This window comes from Canis aureus, chromosome X, assembly GCF_053574225.1.
Source record: "Canis aureus isolate CA01 chromosome X, VMU_Caureus_v.1.0, whole genome shotgun sequence".
Taxonomy (NCBI): domain Eukaryota; kingdom Metazoa; phylum Chordata; class Mammalia; order Carnivora; family Canidae; genus Canis; species Canis aureus.
In genome coordinates this window covers 22765632-22785621 of record NC_135649.1, presented here as the reverse complement: position 1 = coordinate 22785621, position 19990 = coordinate 22765632, and the positions used below count along the sequence as shown (strand labels likewise).

Here is a 19990-nt window from a genome sequence, read left to right as displayed (position 1 = left end):
ACTAACATATGAAACAGCTAGAGAAGAAGATAAGACCAATAATCAAGTGTTAGGAGGGTGATTCAGACTCTAAAGACTATAAGTGGTCAGAGAAGAGCTCTCGTGGGAAGCTGATGGCTGCTTAAAACTGCTCCTATGGCAGCTGTTAAGGGTGGCTTTAAGAAAGAGCTGTGCTTGGAACAGCAGAAAGGGCCCAAGGTTAGAGCCCCACGATGGCCCTTGTCCCACATAATAGTAATAAGCCTTTACTATAAGTCTTCACTCATATGGACAGTTTTCTGTTCTCTTACATACTACTTACCTTTAAAGCATAGTAAACATGTAGAATCACCTATAAGGCTGGCTCAAGGGTCTTCTGATGACACTCAAGAGTCTGCTTATAGGGAAAAAGTTTCCTTGAACACTAAAAACATAATTTAAAATCAGCCTCCAGATTGACTGCTATGTGAAGGTCAGAGGAAGATGCATAAGCCTATTTTGCTCCAGTAGTAATGGGGAAAATTAACCAAACAGGGACATTTTCAATTCTGAGGCAATGAGCCATCCTCTCACTGAGGAGGGCCAAAATCTCTATCTAGGCAAACTTGTTAGGTAGTTGCTAAATCACAGTGATAATAGCAAATTTCACTTTCAATTATAACAAAAACAACAAATTTCAAGTATATCAAATAACAAATTTCAGTTATAATGTACTCCTGCTCAAAAACTTAGAACAAATCCCTGCTGCTTATTATATGAATCCCCAAACCCCACAAGCCAGTATTCTAAGGCCTTCCATTAACTGGCCTTATCTAATCATCATCATAAGGTTCTTGCGTTCTCATTGCTCCATTCCAGAAATATCCCCCTAATTATCCTGAATTCACTAGCTTCTTGCTATTGCAAAAGGCATAAGGTGTCTCTTTTGTTCTTAAACACAATACCAGCTCAGGCATCTATGAGGAAGAAGATTTAGGAAGTCTCTTCTCTCCCTCGATAAACATCTCAACTGATGTCAGCATGCTGGGGGACATCCCTGTTCTTTGGGCTCACTTTTCCCAAAATAGATCACTATACTAAATTAAGACTCGTTCTCAAAAGATGGAAGGGGTGCCTGGGTGGCACAGTCCATTAAGCCTTCAACTCTTGGATTTCAGCTCAGGTCAGTATCTCAGGGTCCTGGGATCGAGCCCCACATGAGGCTCCATGCTCAGCATAGAGTCTGCTTGAGACTCTCTCTCTCTCACCCTCTGCCTCTCCCACTTATATCCTCTCTTTCTCTAAAGTAAATAAATAATTTTTTTTAAAAAAGATGGGAGATGCATTCAATAGAGACTGACAGTGTGAAACTCATTACCACAAAAGGTAGTAGAGGCTGAAAATATATAGATAAATTCTGAATGACAGAACTGCAAAGGAAGGAAAGCATACTGTTCAGAAGACATAACCCAACCCTTCTCCAGGGAACGTGCTTTATCAGGAAGTTGAACTTAGCTACACACTATAACAGATTGATATCAGAGAGGCAACTGTGACTTTCTAAAACTGCCTTTGGTTAGCCAAGTCATACACAGAATCTTGAGCTAGGTAAAGTACAAGACAGAATCTCCACAGAAAAATTTTCCAGAGAATGTTTTCTTGGTTAGAGATCATAATAAAGTCACTTTTTCCTCTTCCCAGTCTCATCTAAGTAACTTCAGGAACCTGGACCTTGGTACTACAGACACAAACATTCTGCTGTGTCAGTTTGGCTTTGGTCTACATAACTGTGTTTCTTTAAACCTGGTAACTTTGTGTTGTCAGATTGCCTTTTCTCTCCCACATATCTGCAGGGATATGGTGCTCTTCTCATCAGGATTAGGATCACCTGCATGGTAATGAGGTAGGGAACACACACTGCTTAATTTTTCTCCAAGCCATCCTCATTGGGGCAGCAGGGACTATGAGTAGCCACAGAGGTGATGATCTGTCCTAAGTCACAAAGCTTCCTTTCTAGGTTCACACTTAAAGATGGGCTTCTCTGTTCCTGCAAGGCTACCAGAATGCCATGCCAGAATGCTATTAGTTTTCTACAAAGATGCCTTCATTTCCTAGGAGCATGAGCTGGGGAGGCCCAAATAACCTAGATGCCACTAGGAAACACAATCACTAGCTAGAAAGAACCCAGAATATGCTGGTCTAGCATTTGGCACTATGTTCGCTTTAATAAATCTAAATGTCTTCAGGATTTCACACCCAAAAGGTAATAATGAGATGAAAAGCAGTGTCATACAGAGGCATTGGCTGGCTGACTAATCTGATAAAGGGACCTCTCTTCTGTGGGCCTAGTTTCCTCACCTGCACAAGGATGGAGATAGTCTCCAAGGCCCCTTCTAGTTCTACCATTCTATGATTCTGTGAGTCAAGATTGTTATATTTTAAGTGTATCCAGAATGTATGAATTCAGTTACATTTATTGACTACCTACTCTGTTAGGTCTGGTAGAGGGCACTATTGGGGCTACATAGACATAAAAGATAGTCCCTGACATTGAAAGAGCTCAAAGTGTAATTATCATAGAACTTAGAAATCTAAGAACTGTCCTATGATGATGTGTTAAATGAGCAGTATGTACAACTAGTCTTACAAATGCAGAAGTTACTGGAAAGGTTTCATGAAGGAAGACTCAAGAAGGGACTTGAAACAGAGGTAGAATTTGGATAGGCTAGGAGTGGGTCAATTACTAGGCAGCACTACCAGGCTTTTTTCAGTTTATCCAATTCAATGACTCCTCTGCACATCAAAAGCACCTGTGAAGGTCAGTCCAACAAGGTCTGATAGTACCTTGATACAATTTCCTCTACACACAGCACAAGGAGGCATAAGCACTGATCATTGACACAAACTGCTTTTGTGTCAAGAGGGGGTCAAGAGTCACACAGTCATCCTTGCCACAAGAAAAGTCTGGGTACCTTGACCCCACCAGTAATCTGGTCATAAAATTAAAAGAAACAGCTAGGAAGCCAACTCTAGAAGACAGTGAATGTGTTCCTTCCTCCAAGCTTTATCAGGAAGTTGACTTTGACCAAATACCACAATAGTCTTTGAGTAGCTGGACATCTCACAGTTGTCAGCGTCATTCCACTAGAATGTCCTGACATTACCAGCCAAGCTAGTGGCAACGTGTTCATGCAAGCTAGACAGGGTTTGGGCAGAAAAGACTGAGAATGGTTCATGTGGTCAAAGCTGAAACTGGCACACGCACTCACATCTAAATACCTCACCCTAAAAATAAATTAGAAAATCCTCTTTTATTTTTATTTATGTTTTTAGGAAATCTTTTTTTAAAGCACTGCATAATTTTCATGTTGCTTTTAAAGTCAATACATTTACCATAGATATAATTACATTTAAATATGGAATATATTTAAATACAGCTATCTACTGGTAATCTATCCTTCCCTTTTCAGGGTGTGTATTTGAATCTTCCAGACAAACATAATGGTTATACAGAATTTCAGACTCTCAGGGGTGCATGAGGCTTAGTGATAATCTAGTCCAATTTCCCATTCCCAGCAAGAATTCACTTTGTGACAGCAGCCCTGAGAGATGGCCACCCAGTATCTTTGGAAACACTTATAACAATACAGAGCTAACTAGCTCCTAAAGAGACAAACTTTTCTCATTTTATGTATTCAACCTACTCTCTGTCCACTCAAAATTATAGGTCCCTCCTCTGAGAAGTCGAAACGTGTGAAGGCAAAATCCAAAAACAAAAAGATACCACTGGCACTACTAACATTGCATGTTTTCATCAAGGGGTGCCCGCGTGCCTGACCAGATTCCTCAAGCCATCTGGCTGACCCAGGGCTGTGCCGTGGGCAGCTATAAATCAACTTGCACTTGTTCCTAAGCACCTGCTGCAGGCAAGACCCTATTATGGAAATGCAGGTCCAGATGTGCAGCAAGATCTCGACTTCCCCAAGGCAAAAGTGCAGCAGTCAGAGGATGTGCAATCCACACCCCTAGACAATTTGAGGATGAAAACAGACAGCCCTCTGTCACTGGTGGTTCAGATGCCATCACCTGCCTAAAGACAGGAGATTAGATCAGCTGATTTCCTGACGTCTTCCTAAGCTTTAATACTAACCAAGGGGCCCACATTCTGCCCCCCAAGTCCTACCCCCACACTGTGTGGTTGGTAGTGAATTATACTCCAAAGGAAAAGGTCGACCAGAAAGAGATTTCATGCTTCAGAGGCATGCTGCTGTCCTTTGTACAGCTTGTCACTGGCTAGTCATAAGGCAGCCACCACCTAGAGTCTCTGTGTGTCTATATATGACAGACCCAGGCAAACACATATGCGCACACATACAAACACACACGCATGTGCACAAACAGATTTCACTACCCTCAATAAAAAGGATTTATCGCCAGGGTCCTCTCTCCTTTGGTTAGATTTATGCTTTCCCATTCCACTCATTCGCTAACCTGTTAACTTCCTTCTTTCTTCCCCTCTCCATTCTCCTTCCCCCAGCCCTACCCTCAAACATAATTATTCTATCTGAGTGGCTCTGTTGATTAAGCACTGGACTCTTGATTGATTGATTGATTGACTCAGGTCATGATCTCAGGGCTATGGGATCAAGCCCTGTGTTGGGCTTCACACTCAGCATAGAGTCAGCTTGTCCCTCTTGCTCTGCTCTTCACCCAGCTTTCTCTCTCTCTCTCTCTCTCAAATAAATAAAGAAATAAAATCTTTTTTTAAAAAATTGCTCTATCACACAGACAGCTGGAACTCATGGCAGTTCACAAACAACCTCACCCCTCATATCTGAGGGCAAAGCACAAGAAGTAACTTGGGGGGGAAAGTCATTTTAGTAGAAAATTCAACCTGCCTCCGTCAAACAGTAACTTGGCTAATTATAAGCTTCATCCCACAGGCAGTTTTGCTCAGAGGCCTTTGGGGCCCAAGTGGGACAGATCCGAATCAGACTCTGTCTGGCTCCCAGATACAAAGAGGGCCAAATGCCAAACAGCTCCAAATTTCAAATTCCCCTGGACAGCCAAACCAGAGGTTGCCTGGGCCCAGAATTACCAGATCACTCAGGGCCTGGAAACAAATCTCATCTCTGTTTTAAATGGTTCCAACCACAAAAATTTAACTCTAGGATGGAAGGGTGTGGTGGCAAAAAGAGCTAGTGTTTCAGCAGGGGAAAGACTGAAAGAGAGGGAGAATGACAGAGAGTAGAGTTCGGCTCTGCACTTCAAAAAGAAGCAAGGCAGGAATAAAGAAAAAAAACCTTGAAGAGTGACAGGGGAAACATTTTTTTTAACAGTACACATATGCCTGCCTGACTGCACATGCTCTCACATGGACCACACACAAGTACACACACAGACACACACACACACACTCCACCATAAACCTCAGACTGGGAAGCAACTAAGAAGCCATCACCAACCTGACTTTGCCAAATACTTCACAAAGTCGGCAGCAACAGCAGCAGCAAAAGTGCCTTTGACAAAGATCCTCTCTGACCTTCCTTTCCTAGCCCTGTTATAAACTGCCCCCCTCCCCCTGCTGTTATCCAAGCCAGCTGCAACCATCAAAAAGTCTGGCAAAGCAGCCTTAAAAAATCACTCTTGATGCACCGGGAAGGCCTGGAGCCCTCACAGAAGAAGGGCAAAAATGAGCTCCAGGAGAGCAAAGCTCATTTTAATTACCCACAAAGGCTGGCTGAGGAGCCCCCTCCTCCCTCTCATGGCCACGCCCCAGCATGGGAGCTCCATTTCCAGGTCACTCTAGTATATGAACTATAGCAGGCTCATACCAGGTGTGGCTTACAGTCTGTACACACACCTCTTGGCTCCCCGGGGCTCTCATAATAATCTCAAAATTAGCATTGCTCCCATCCCTCAAGTATATAGCATTCTCAGCACACCCAGTAGTCATGCCATAGTACCCTAGAATCCAACTGGCCACCTCCCTAGAGCAGTGACCTATACAGGATTCAAACAGTGACTCTAGTACTAGCTATTACATCACAGAAAAAAAAATAACTCCAAGGCTGGTATCAGGCTCACAGAGAATACGGAGTTGTTTATGTTGAGTGATCTTGAGTGAAACTCACATTTAATAAGCACATATGTGCCACACATTCAGCGAGTTTGTAGCACATTTGAGGCTGAAACTGGTCTGCAGGTCCCCAGTAATTAGCTTTTCAATTTAATAGCTAGCAGAGAGCTGAGCCCTAAGGAAATAGGACCCAGAGTAACAGAATAGGTGAGTTTTGTGGTACAGAGTAATGACCATGAGGGCTACCCTTAGGCCCAGATGGGGTGGGGAAGAGGGATTCTGTCACTAAGTGCCTAAGGAGACCACTGAAAAGGAGAGGCTAATAACAAAGAAATTCCTTTTTTCCCAAATGTGCCAGGGATAGTCCCAAATCAGTGCTATAAAATTGGGGTCAAAGGTCTTGGCCTTTTTAGGAAGCATGGACTCTGCTATAAGCACAAAGAAATGAATTCAGTCAGCATGATCTAAGGACATTGCTCAAGAGGATAGTGCCATCCAAGGACCATCCACAAACTTCTCAGAAAGAGAGTTCTTCCCCTAGACCCAAAGTAACCATAATCAGGCAACTCTATTCAATGGAAACTCACTCGAAGGCGAAGAAGAGTGTACATGTCCCCAGGATGAGGAAGAGGGTCAAATAGAAGATGCCCTTTTGCCGGGCCATCATGACTCGCCCATCACAGCAGAAGGTGTTCCTGCCTGGGAGCTTCTCCCATTTCCGTGTCACCTTCTTTCTCACCACCATCACAGACATGACTGGAATTCCTGGTCCAAAATGGGCTTTGTGATTACAAGAGGGAAGAAACAGAAGCTGAGCCCAGGTTTGAAATCACGATGCCTGCTATTGCTGCCGCAGGGTCAAACATCATCAAAAGTCCAATTTCTAGGCCTAAGAAAAAGCACAAAAGGTAAAAAAAATGAGGCAGGAACAAGAAAATGCAGTTCAATCCTCCTTTCCCAGAGGTGGAAAGATGAGCACTGCCTGAAGGGGTAGGGGTAGGGAAGTGGGAAAAGTTTATTTCTAATCTGTGTTAGCAAAGGAGAAAAGGTTAAAGGTCCTCAAAAAAAAGAGGGGGGCTAGCATACCTTCTTAAATAAATCCCTAGGCTTCCAATATAATACTGATGATTTGATCATCATAGAACTTTGGAACTAGAAGGGATTTTATGGGTGATAACCCCAATTACTTTATTTTGGAAGTGAGTAAAGTTAAGACCAAAGAGAGGAAGTAACTTGTCCAGGGTCACACAGCTGCAAAGCTAAGCCAAGAAAATACGTCTGCTGACTTCCAGTTCAGGGCACTTTCCACTATACCACTGTTCTATAATCATCAGTAAGAGGACTCTAAAAACAATAGTAGAGTTTGTGTCCCTAAGGAGCTATTCCCTCCCCTCCTCCACTTCACCTTCTTTCTTCAATTAGCCACTCAAATATGAATCACACCCGGGAACAAATCACCCTCTGGCAGGGCTAGGAGGTTCTGGACACTCTGTACACATATCCAGGTTGTATTTACTCAAAACAGATTTCCCCTAATCAAACCCTCTGTAACTTCCTGAGTCCGGGAAATGAATCAATCTTGACAGTCTAGCCTAACATTTGTGGGAATCTTAATGAAACCACATCACAGACCCATAGGTGAAAGGCTGACTTAAGCAGGAGAGGTTCTGGAATGGTTAGGGGTGGGGGTGGGGGTGGTGGAGTGGACATGGCAGCAGCTAAGAAAAGTCATAAAGGTGCTTGCTTTCTGGGACATTTCATAAGTGCCATCCCTACTCGGCATCCTGAACGCCCCCGGCCCAGCCTTTTTCAGCCACTGCCCACCTTCTCCTCTCAGGTGTGGTGCTGTGGCCTCTATTTACTGACACCACATGCCCCACGCTGGCAAGAATGAGGTGGAAGCCTGCAGACTGCCTGACTGATGAGAAACAACCAACCCAAAATCATTCCGGGCTGGAGAGGGCAAGGGTCCAAATAGAGACCAGGAGATGAGCAGGGAAATGAGAAAGCAAGAAGGCTTGGCCAAGGGGAGGGAGCACCAGAGGTGCAGAGAACACTTCCTTTGTGTAAAACTAACCTGGAAAACAATCTCCTCCAGATAAACCGGCCCAGCGGGGGAAGAGAGACCAGGAAGGGGAGCCGGGCCCTGGGAGAACAAAGATCAAAATCCGTCGAGAGCCAGCGACCGGCCCACCAGCCGGGAACCGGAGGCCCGAGTCCGGGGCGGGCGGCGGGCGGCGGGCGGCGGGCGCGGCCTCGGGAGGCCAGCCCTGCCTCCGCCACGCAGCGGACCACCGCCCCAGGCAGGTTGGGACGCGCGCCACCTCCACACGCTCGTACACACTCACACACGCCCCGCCACGTGTAGTCACCCGCGGCCAGGGGCTCGGCGGCTGCCCAGATGAGAAGGGCAGCTGCCGACGTCCGCACGGCCCAGAGCAGCGAAGGGGCTGGCAGCCCACCATGCGGCCGAGCCCAGGAGACCCCAACCCCCACCCCTCGTTACCTGAACCCGGGAGACCGAACTCGGCCGGGACTGAGGGCAGGAAGTGGACCGTCCCAGGGGACCACGTCAGCTGCCAGAGGTGGCAGCGACTTCTCCTTCCCAGCCCGGAGGCTGCCTCCTCCTGACAAGGGGCCCCAATGGTCGGGGCCCTAAACCAGCTGTGGCAACCGCCCACCGCTGGCCGAATGGAACGCTCCTCACGTCACCAGGTCGTTCCAGTAGTTGCTCGCCCGCCATTGGCTGCTCGGCCTCAGCGCCTCCGCCCCTGCCACCCCTGCCCCAAACTACCATTGGCTATCCCGAATGCCACTCGACGCTGCCTCCGCCCCACTCCCCCACCCATCTCCCGGCTTCGTGCCCACCTGCCAAGCCACTGCCAGCCTCCCTTTGGGGTCCGAGCGCCAATGTGAGAAGCGTCGCTTTCTACTGTTAGAGTTACACAGAGACGGAGGTTAAGGGTAGTGCAGATGGGACAAGGAGGGATGGGCTACCAACCTCCCCCCGCCACACACACACGGTGAGACACTGAAGCAACACTGGCTCATAGATCCGGGTGCTCACCCCATACTAGGTCCGCCCTGGGCCCCTTTGGCCCTACGTGCATGAAATCAACTTGCGATTTTACTCTTTATCAGCATAAAAACAAGTCCTCTGCCTCCCAAGTCCCATTCAGTAGTTTAGGGACCTCACCTCTGTCCCAGTCACCCTGGCCTGCATCTCTAAGGTTTCCGGAACAAAACAAACAAACATAAAAAGGAACTTGAAAGGGAGAACTGTCCCCAGGAACATGCAATCATTTTGCAGCACTGAAAACAAATAATTGATGGTGATGAAGTTACAGAAACTCTACTGACAGGACTTAAATTCTTCCAGTTCGGTAATGAGGTAAGATTGCCAAGAAGGTTGCAAATTACTGTTCGCTTTGGAGAGCTTTAGATAACTGGAGGGGGGCGGGGATACAAGGCAGAATCCCCACCCACCAACCACATTGATTCTTTCCTTCGGCCTCTCCCTTCTGCAGCTACAGCCACAATGAGCCACTGCTGATCCCAGTGAGCCTCATCCTTTGGAAGTTCGAGGTGGGTGTGGGAAAAACTGTTGAGAACCAGGGCATCACTATTATACAGCGGACTTTAAAAGATACCATATCTGCTTCTACTAGTATAGTTCCTTACTTCCAAATATAAGGGGAAATATGAGAAAGGGCTGAAAGTGGCCTCTCCTTACCCGTCACACTGCTGGGGACAGTGCCTAGGTTGCCAGCCATTTTCCTGAGCTTGAATAAAGTTTCTCTAGAGTGAGAATATTTGCAATTAATATGCAGGAGACTGCCAAAGCTCTTCCCAAGACAATTTTTGTGTGTGTTAGTTGAAGGACCACATACATGGTCAGAAACTATTTCTCCTTTATAGTATTTGGGTCCCACATGATATGAAGAAAAAAACTATGTAATGATAATTACATTTGACACTTTCATGGCACCACCCTTCAATCAAAAATTTAAAAGGATTGAAAAATCACTAGGTAATTCTCTTATGAGAGAGATGTGTTATAATTAATTTTAGGGTAAAGTATGTCTTTATAAAGCTTCTATTGTTCCTTAGCACTCATACTGATTATAATCATTGCTTTATTCCCTATAACCTGTATGATTGGTAGTATCATTGTCTCCAATTCTACCCTCTTTGAATCCTGGAGGGTGCTGGTATTGCATACACTTGGTATGGAACAGAGAAGAACTTCCCTTGGCTCCATAAGACCCCTGGATTCCTCAGCTAGTGTACACAAGATGCCCTTAGGAATAGCATGTTTGTCCCAGCTGCCATCCCAGTCAAAGATAAATCTCTGCAGCTTCCAAACATACTTTGTCCATATCTCAGATGTAGGTGAAGCCCAGGGAGTCCTGGAATCAATGTGTCACAGCAACACATTTCTGGGCCCTGCCCCTCCCTGGTATGGGTCACATCCCTCCGGGATTAAGTGGCTATGTAGGTCAGGCTTGTTTTATTATTATCTGTTATTGCTTGTGTTTACCACTAAAAGAAACATGAGGAAGATTTATATGAACAAATATTCCATAGCACTTCCTTCTATGTACTTACATCAGTTTATATAACCCTGAAAGTCTTAACGCACACACACAAGTAAATTGTGACTATAAAATGAGATGGTTTCTTTTTTCTCTTCTCTTCCCAACAAACCTCCCAGACTTTATGTATCCAAATGAGCACTGGTTCCCTTCAAGGAGAGTTACAGTCACATGATGAGCACTAGAAACACCACTGCAATCACCTTCCGTTGTGTGGTATACTATACATTTTGGTATGCCTCTTTAAAGATATCTGTCTCCATATTTATGGCTCCCATGATAGTATGTGTTTGTGGATGTGTAGGGATAAAATGCTGGCCTGAGTGCTGCCAGTGGGCTGCAGCTTGCCTGTTAGTTTTGCTCCAGGTGTTTCTTCTGCAAACACCCAAAGACCCATTTAGCACTGCATGTAAGAACAGACCCCCCCAAATCAGCCTTCATCCTGCATTCTAGCTCATGATGACCCTTTTCGTTTGCTCCATCTTCTCAAGTTCCAACCCTCCTCCCCACCCTTGTGTCCCTTCCCACTCCACCTACCTGACCTGCACTCCTTTCCCAACTCTTTGGCTATAAATTAATATATATTTGTACCATGAATTGATGAGTAAAAGAAAGAACCATGAGACACTCTGCCCACAAATAACCAACTAGCTCTTAGGCAGCAGCTATTTCCCTGAGGCCTGGGCTGCTATCACTGACATAGAAGAGGCAGAATGGTGTGTATAGCAGAAGGCACAAAAGCTTTATGGCCAAATAGACCTGGATTCAAATTTTGGCTCTTAGTAGCTTATATAAACTTCTGTAAAATAGAGCTAATACCTATTTCATGGAATTATAAAGGAGATTAGAGATAATATGCAAGAAACGTCTGGCACATAGGAGAAACACAATCAACACTATATGTTATGATGATGACTATATGTAACTGCTTTACTATATGCAACTACACCCCATCTCCCTCCTTTATCTACACTGCTGACTAAGGGTAGAAAGGTCAGAAGAAGGAAACCCATTCTTCACTTTGTTGAACCTGTGTCATCCATGTACCCTCATATTTTCAGAGCCTCTAAATTTGTCACTGAAGTTAATCCTTATCTGCCTGACCTCTTGGTTTCCCAATCCCAGGGGCACCCTAGTCCCTGATTAGGAAAAGCTTGGGCAGTAATCTTGTTCTGGCCTAATGGCTGCTCTATAGCACCATTGTCTCAAGTGAATCCTCAACATTGCCATCATATCCATTTCAACAGGTGAGTGATCAATGGAATCTCTTTCATTACATACTTCCTGTATTCATAGCACTGTGCTGGGATTGTCGGCTCCTGTCAGACACTGAAAAACACCTGGAAGATACCACTGCATGAAAGCCAAACATACAGAAAGCCCTCATCCCCAGAAAATGCCTGGAGTGGCAGGGAGGGTGATATTACAATGCAACTGAACTCAAACCGAGCCTCTGTTTCTATCACTGATACCTGTCTGCTCCTGCTGGTTCTCAATTTTGTTTCATCTCTGAACTGTGGATTTCTGACTCCAGCCTGAATGGTTTTAGGTGCTATGCTTGAACCCTCAACACTAGCCCTAAGACTACTCTCGCACCAAGAAAGACCACTTATTAAGAACTCATAAGAGCCAGGAACTAAGCTAGGTGCTTTAAGACTAACCTAGGTTCCTAGGTTCCTATCTAGGTTCCTTAGATATCTAAACTTGATATCTAGGTGAGAGCATCTGATACTGACCCGGCACAACCCTGGTCTCTGACTCTGCCCAGCCTTATCATTCCAGGAGCTGACCTCGAGGGATTGTGTAGCCCAAAATATAAACTGGCTTATCAGTCAATCATTAAGTATGTACTGAGCACCCACAGTCCTCCCAGCCTATACTAAGCACTATAGGAAATACCAAAGAAGTATATGACATGATCCCAGGCTCTAAGGAACTTGAAATATTCAAAGACAGAAAAGAACAGCTCATGTGAAGTCATTAAATATAAATAAAAAACAGTGCAGAGTCCAGTTCTCAACTATGCACAGCAGAGCCTCCAACCTTTTAAGGAAAGCTTGCCTCAAAAGTTTGTACCCTCTCAAATACTGTTAGTAGAAGAGTAAATTAGCTATTTTTTTCAGTAGGGCTATTTAGGAGTATCAATGTTTTTACATTTCATAGCCATTGACCTAACAAACGTACTTCTATCAAGAAATAACACAGGGGGGACGCCTGGGTGCCTCAGTGGTTGAGCGTCTGCCTTTGGCTCAGGGCATAATCCTGGAGTCCCGGGATCGAGTCCCACATCTGGCTCCCTGCAGGGAGCCTGCTTCTTCCTCTGCCTGTGTCTCTGCCTCTCTCTGTGTGTGTCTCTCATAAATAAATAAATAAAATATTTTTTAAAAGAGAGACAGAAATAACACAGGGGTGCCTGGGCGGCTCAGTCAGTTAAACACCTGCCTTCAGTTCAAGTCATAATCTCAGTGTCCTGGGATCAAGCCCCATGTCAGGCTCCCTGCTTGGTGGGGAAGTCTGCTTCTCCCTCTCCTGCTCACCAACCCCCACTCATTCTCTCTCTCTCATTCTCTCTCTCTCTCAAATAAATAAAAAATCTTAAAAAAGAAATACTAGTGCCAAAGTCCAAAGATATATGTTCCAAATGTTTACTATAGCATTGCTTGTAATTGCAAAAGTTAGCAAACAAAAAATTCTTTATTGTATAGCAGTACTATGCAGCTATTAAAAATAATGAGATATAGCATATATACAGAAAAGAACAGACCATTGCCTTGCTGTATGTGTATATATTTTAATCAAATTATACATTAAAATCTAAGTATTGAAAAAATAAAAATAAAATAAAATCTAAGTATCGGGGCACCTGAGTGGCTCAGTCAGTTAAGTATCTGACTCTTGATTTCGGCTCAGGCCATGACCTCAGGGTAGTGGGATCGAGCGCCACATAGGGTGCCATGCTAACCATGAGATTCTCTCTATCCTCCTACTCCTCCCCCACTCAAAAAAATTAAAATTAAAAGAATTAAGTATCTATGTGCTGATACGCAAATATGCCTAATATATTAAGTTTAAAAACCCATTATCTAAATGTTTATAAAATCCAACTTCTATCAAACAAAAGAATTTATCTTGTGTATATGTATATGATTTTGTATATGCATATTTTTAAAGTATGGAAGGATATTTACTAAACATTAGTCACTTCTGGGGAGTGAGAGTGGTGAACAAACTTTTAAGTTTTATTTTATACACTTTAATGTCTGAATTAATTACGAGAAACATAATTTTAGAACTTAAAAATTAAGATTTAAAAAGGTATTTTAATAAGGCTCTGTATTTGTTCAATATGTCAGAATGACCACATGCATTTATCTGCTCTCCCTCCTAAGACACCATTAGAATTATAGTGAAGGGATTTAAAAGGTATAAGCACATACCAAAGAAAAGCGGCATCAGATGACAATATATGTAAAAAATGAAGGGAAAGGTGTTGACAGAATACACAGAACTAAGGCTGATTTGGGAGCTGATCAGCTCAGGAAAAATGCCATACAGAACATAGGAGGACTCCAGGAAAAAGGGCAATCAGCAAAAGCGATGATATGATTAAGAGCTAGGAAAATTAAGGATACAATAAAGGCACAGAATGCAAGAAATAAATCCAAAAGGAGCAGTAAAGAAATCCCAGGGAAAACAAAAGCTGTACAAGAAGCCCATGGGTCAAACATGAAGAAATGGTCCAAACTAACACAGGAAGTGGGCCTTAAGGAGAATAGAATTTATTTTGAGCAATAAACAAAATGAGAAAGAAACTGGAAAATAGAGATACGATAAAGAAGGCATATGTTTAGTCTACCCATAGCAGAAATACATACATACATACATACATACATACATGGCAATCAGAAATTCAAGGAACATATAAAACTGTTTAAAATGCTATTTTCCAACAATTAAGGCAACTGGAACGGAATTATATAGAGCAAGCAATGGAGGTTGTAACATTGCAACTACAAAGAAGAAAATGTAATCAAGGCCCATCCCTTGGCTTTACACAGATATATATTTATATAGTCATAATAACATAAACACTATCCTTATTGGTTTTCAATTTGGGGGATCCAGTCTAGAGGCAAATAACAGAAAACTTAACTGTGATTACAAAGTATAAAGTAAATGTTAACAAACAATGTAAAAAAATAGCATATAGAAATTGGAGAGTAGACAAAATTAGGGGAAATGGAAAATTGCTGTAAAGGCTAATACTTCAGTTTTAGAAAGTGCAGAATCAAGAAATACTATCTGTAGAAGATGGAACAAAAAAGAGTTTTAAGAGTTTAAAAGTCTTCTATAAAGGCAGAAAGATAGCCAGGAAGACATACAAACAAAAAGATACACATTAGAATCGTTGTCTCTGGAGAGGTATACTAAGTAGAGGAACTAAAGAGAGTGAATAAGAGCCATGTATTTGGAGGAAGAGAGTAGTGGTGCTGCTGTGTAAGTGAGCAAAATCCCACCTATTAGAGCAGCAAGTCACTAGATGATGTTTAGAGCTGGTAAACCCTGATGGGCAGTATCCACATATCATTTAGAGAAAAGGGATCATTGGAATACTCCCCTTACTGATCTCCCCATTTCTATCCTTCCCCCATTTGGTCTATTATTAACACAGCAGCTAGAGAGATTCTTTTTTTTTTTTTTAAGTATTTATTTTAGAGAGGGAGAGAGATCGTGGGGTAGGGACAGGGGCAGAGAGAGAGAGAATCTCAAGCAGACTCTGTGTGAGCATGCAGACCAACTCAGGACTTGATCTAAGGACCCTGAGATCATGACCTAAGCCAAAACCAAGATTCAGATGCTTCACTGACTGCACCATCCAGGCGTCCCTAGAGAGATTCTTTTAAACATTAACCCAGACCTTCCACCCAAAGCTTATCCAATGGCTTCCCATCTGTGAAATAATAGGAAAAATATATATATTGGTCTCTGCTCCCCAGTTCATGTGTGGCACAGAGCTAAAACCCTTGTAAATTCCTAAGTGGTAAGAGTACTACAGCATGTTTAGCTCTAATGTTTGGTCTTTGACCCTGATTCCTGACATAGGGCTCCTGAAACCCTTGTAATTTCCTGGAAGATAGAAGCATCTTTTGTTCTAATGAAGCAACTCTAAGTGGGCTCTTGGATGATTACTGGATGGGGGCTGGTCACCAGCAAGATCAAACCATGATTAGAAGCTTGGAATTTTCAGCCCCATCTTCATCAAGAGAAGGGAGAAGAGCTGGAAATGGAGTTAATGATTGATCATGCCTACAAGATGAAACCTCCAAAAAAGTCCCAGAAGTATGGGATTCGGAGAGCTTCCTGGTTGGTGAACACATCCATATGCCAGGAGGCTGACACACTCCAGCTCCATAAGGACAGGAGCTCCTACACTCAGGACCCTCCCAGATCCTGCCCTATGTAGACATGTCATCTCTTTCTGGCTGTTCATCTGTATCCTTTAGGGTATCCTTTAATAACCTTAGATCAACCTAAGTTAAGTGTCTCCCTGAGTTCCATGAGCTGCTGTAACAAACTAACCAAACCCCAGGAGAGGGTCATGGGAACCTCAGATTTATAAGGAGTCAGTCTGAAGCACAGGTGACAACCTGAACTTGCCACCGGCATCTGCAGTGGGATGGGGGGAACCATCTTGTGGGATTGAGTCCTTAACCTGTGGGACCTACTGCTACCTCCAGGTAGATATTGTCAGAATTGAATTAAATTGTAGGACACCCAGCTGGTATGACAGAAAATTCCTTGTTATAGGGGGGAAAAAACCCACACACCTGGTGTCAAAAGTGTTGCAAATGTGACAATAGAGTGAGAGTAAAGGAGACATACAGGAGGGAAGAAGGAGACTTTTCTAACACATCATCTCCCTCAGAACAAAAGCCAAAGTCATTACAAGGGCTCACTAGATCTTATACAATCATTTGTCTCACCATCTCCCAACCCCTGCATGTCCTGCTACTCCCCCTTGTTCATTCTGCACCAGCCCCAGTGGTCTCCTTGCTGTTACTTGAACATGTCCGCGATCTTAGTACTGGCTGCACTTTCCACCTAGAATGATCTTTCCCCAGATAGATGCATGACTTGCTCTCTCACCTCCTTCAGAAGGTCCTTACTTAAATGTCCCCTTCTCAGAGAACTTTTCCCTGGCTACACTATTTGAACTTGCAGCAGCCCCCCCACAAAATCTCCCTATCTCTTTTCTCTGCTTTCTTTTTCTCCCATAGCACTTAGTGTCTTTTAACATACTACATATCTTAACTATGTATTTACAGTGTCTTTTTTTTATGATAGTCACACACACACACACACAGAGAGAGAGAGAGAGAGAGAGAGGCAGAGACATAGGCAGAGGGAGAAGCAGGCTCCATGCACTGGGAGCCCGACGTGGGATTCGATCCCGGGTCTCCAGGATCGCGCCCTGGGTCAAAGGCAGGCGCCAAACCGCTGCGCCACCCAGGGATCTCTTTACAGTGTCTTTTAACATACTACATATCTTTTTTAAAAGATTTTATTTATTCATGAGAGACAGAGAGAGAGAGACAGAGAGAGGGAGAAGGAGAGAGAGGCAGAGACACAGGCAGAGGGAGAAGCAGGCTCCATGCGGGGAGCCTGACATAGGACTCGATCCCCGGTCTCCAGGATTGGGCCCTGGGCTGAAGGAGGCGCTAAACCGCTGAGCCACCCAGGCTGCCCACATACTACATATCTTAACTATGTATTTACAGTGTATTGTTGCTCTCCCCCACTAGAATGTGAACTTAATAAGAGCAGAGACTTTTGTGTTTTGTTCACCACTTTATCCCTAGTGCTGAGAAACAGTGACTGGCACATAGTAGGTGCTTATTAAGGGCTAAACTGCAGAGGTGCCTGGTGTCTCAATTAGGTAAACATCTGCCTTCGGCTCAAGTCATGATCTCAGGTCCTGGGATCGAGCCCTGTGTCGGGTTCTCTATTCAGCAGGAAGTCTGCTAGCCCTTCTCCTGCTTATGCATTCTCTCTCTCTCTCTCTCTCTCTCTCTCTCTCTCTCCTCTCCTTCTCTCAAATAAATAGAAACCTTTTTTAAAAGGGGCTAAGTTAAAAAAATAAAAATAAAAAGGGCTAAGTTGCATCCCCTCAAAATTCATATGTTCAAGTCCCAATATTACAGAATGTAACTGTATTTGGAGATTAGAAGTTCTATAAAGAGGTGATTGAGTTGAAATGAGACCATTGGCATGGTCCAGAATGACTGGTATTCTTAGAAGAAGGGGAAGAGACACCAGGGGTACAGATACAGAGGGACAATCACATAAAGAGGCAGCAAGAGGGTGGCCATCCACAAGTCACGGAGAAAGGCCTGGAATGGAACCTTCCCAGATGGTCCTCAGAGAAAACCAAGCCTGCCACTATCTTTATCTTGGACCTCCAGCCTCTAGAGGTCCAGAACTGTGAAAGAATCAATTTCTGGGGACGTCTGGGTGGCTCAGCGGTTGAGCATCTGCCTTTGGCTCAGGGCGTGATCCCAGAGTCCTGGGATCGAGTCCTACATAGGGTTTCCTCCGGGGAGCCTGCTTCTCCCTCTGCCTGTGTCTCTGCCTCTCTCTGTGTGTCTCTCATGAATAAATAAATAAAATCTTTAAAAAAAAAAAAAAGAATCAATTTCTGCTGTTTAAGCCTCCCAGGCTGTGCTATTTTGTTATGGCAGCCCTAGCAAACAGGGAGCTCAGTGAATATGTGGTTTGAATGAATGGATGAACAGGTAGGTGGGTACAGCAGGAACATTAGAAAAACTCAAACCAGAAACAGCTTAAAAGTGGTGGACCTCAGGGATGGGAATACAGGTGAGGAGGAGTGGGGCAGGAGATAGTTTCTTTTTATTATAAGTCCTTTGGCTTTATTGAATTTTTATCTACATGAATGTATTATTTCAGTAGATATTCTTAAATGTTGATTTTTAAAAAGGGATTTTACAGAACAAAAGAATATAGGTTCATGAGGCTTAATATTACTGGTTCTCAATCCAGAGCAATTTTGCCCTCCAAGGACATCTGGCAATGCCTAGACCTTTCAGATTCTTAAACTGGGGGAGAGTGCTACCAGCATCAGTTTGGTCAAGGCTGGGGACACTGCTAAATATATTACGGTGCGCAGTACAGCACCCCACAAAATGTCAATAGTGGTGAGATTGAGAAATCCTTTTACATAATTGTGTGGATGATTGTGCCATAACAAGCTGTTAAGGAAAGTTATGGCTATTTAGTAAATAGAATTAACCTCTGAGAAGAATATAATATAGGAGAATGACACTACAATCCATTCTTTGGTGCCTTTGTCAGAGAAATATTCTGGACTGCATGATAGTTCTAATGGCAGAGCTAGGAACATGGGAGGCACAGTAAAGATAGGAGGACTGACTTCTGTCCGTAGGTCTTTATCCAAACCTTCAATACAGACAAATGTAAATGGCCATTCATCCCACATTTCCTCACTCTCACCTCACTGCCTCTCCTTGCCATTCTAATTCATCCCCTCTGCTCTCTATAAATCAATATTCAACACTCTTTTTTTTCTGTTATCCCAGACTCCAATTCCAAGATCTGCACCAGACCACAGCTCATGCTGGAATGCCTTTTCTGCACCTTCCAGCCAAGATTTCTTTCTTCTTTTACCTCTCTCATAAAATCTCCACTCCCTGGAAAAGAGGGAATAATTCCTCACAGGTTCCATCTTGTATAAAAACAGAACCCCTTCCTTGTTCAAAAACCTACCAAAAGCACCTACTTTCCCCCACACACCACTAAGTAAATAATATCTAATATATGGGTTTATTAGGTGTTTTGATTGTTGTATATTCATGATAAATGTGTCTGTGGTAGTGTTGTCCAGTTAGAGGTGGTGTAGACAAATGTCTGGTGATCTGCTTTGGGAATATGTTTTCCAAGGGGAGGGGTATGAGAAGAATCAAGGGCAGTCACTGTTCCATGCTATTGGTCAGAATATTAATTTTGACCTCAAAGAGCAACATTTTCATGTTGCCAGGTACTAAGAGCCTGCTAGGGAAGGGGAAAGATCCTGTTCCAGAAACAGGGCACTATGGAACATCTGTAGAAGGAAGCACAAGAGACTGGTAACAGTGGTTGCCCTCAGAGGTCAAAACTGGAGAACTTAGAGATAAAGGTGGGAGAGAAACCTCTAATTTTCAGTGTATATCCTTTCATAGCTTTGGAATTTTGTTCCATGTGTATTTATTAGCTTAAAAATTAATCAATTTTTGGGATGCCTGGATGGCTCAGCGGTTAAGCTCTGCTTTCACAATCAGGGCGT

At 43.7% G+C, this 19990-nt stretch overlaps 1 protein-coding gene across 3 annotated transcripts in view; it reads right to left on the bottom strand.

Moving 5' to 3' along the window:
- Positions 1 to 19990, bottom strand: part of ZDHHC9 (zDHHC palmitoyltransferase 9) — an 83235-nt gene that overhangs the window by 23131 nt on the left and 40114 nt on the right. Inside the window, exons 1-3 of one of the 3 annotated variants that reach the window (XM_077888090.1) lie at positions 8544 to 8750; positions 8115 to 8183; positions 6625 to 6926 (exon numbers count right to left, since the gene is read on the bottom strand). In XM_077888090.1, coding sequence (XP_077744216.1) covers positions 6625 to 6791 — 167 coding nt within the window. In that variant the 5' untranslated portion in view covers positions 6792 to 6926; positions 8115 to 8183; positions 8544 to 8750. Of the gene's footprint in view, positions 1 to 6624; positions 6927 to 8114; positions 8184 to 8543; positions 8751 to 19990 lie in introns of those variants that run through there. The other 2 variants (XM_077888091.1, XM_077888092.1) reach the window with 2 other exon arrangements.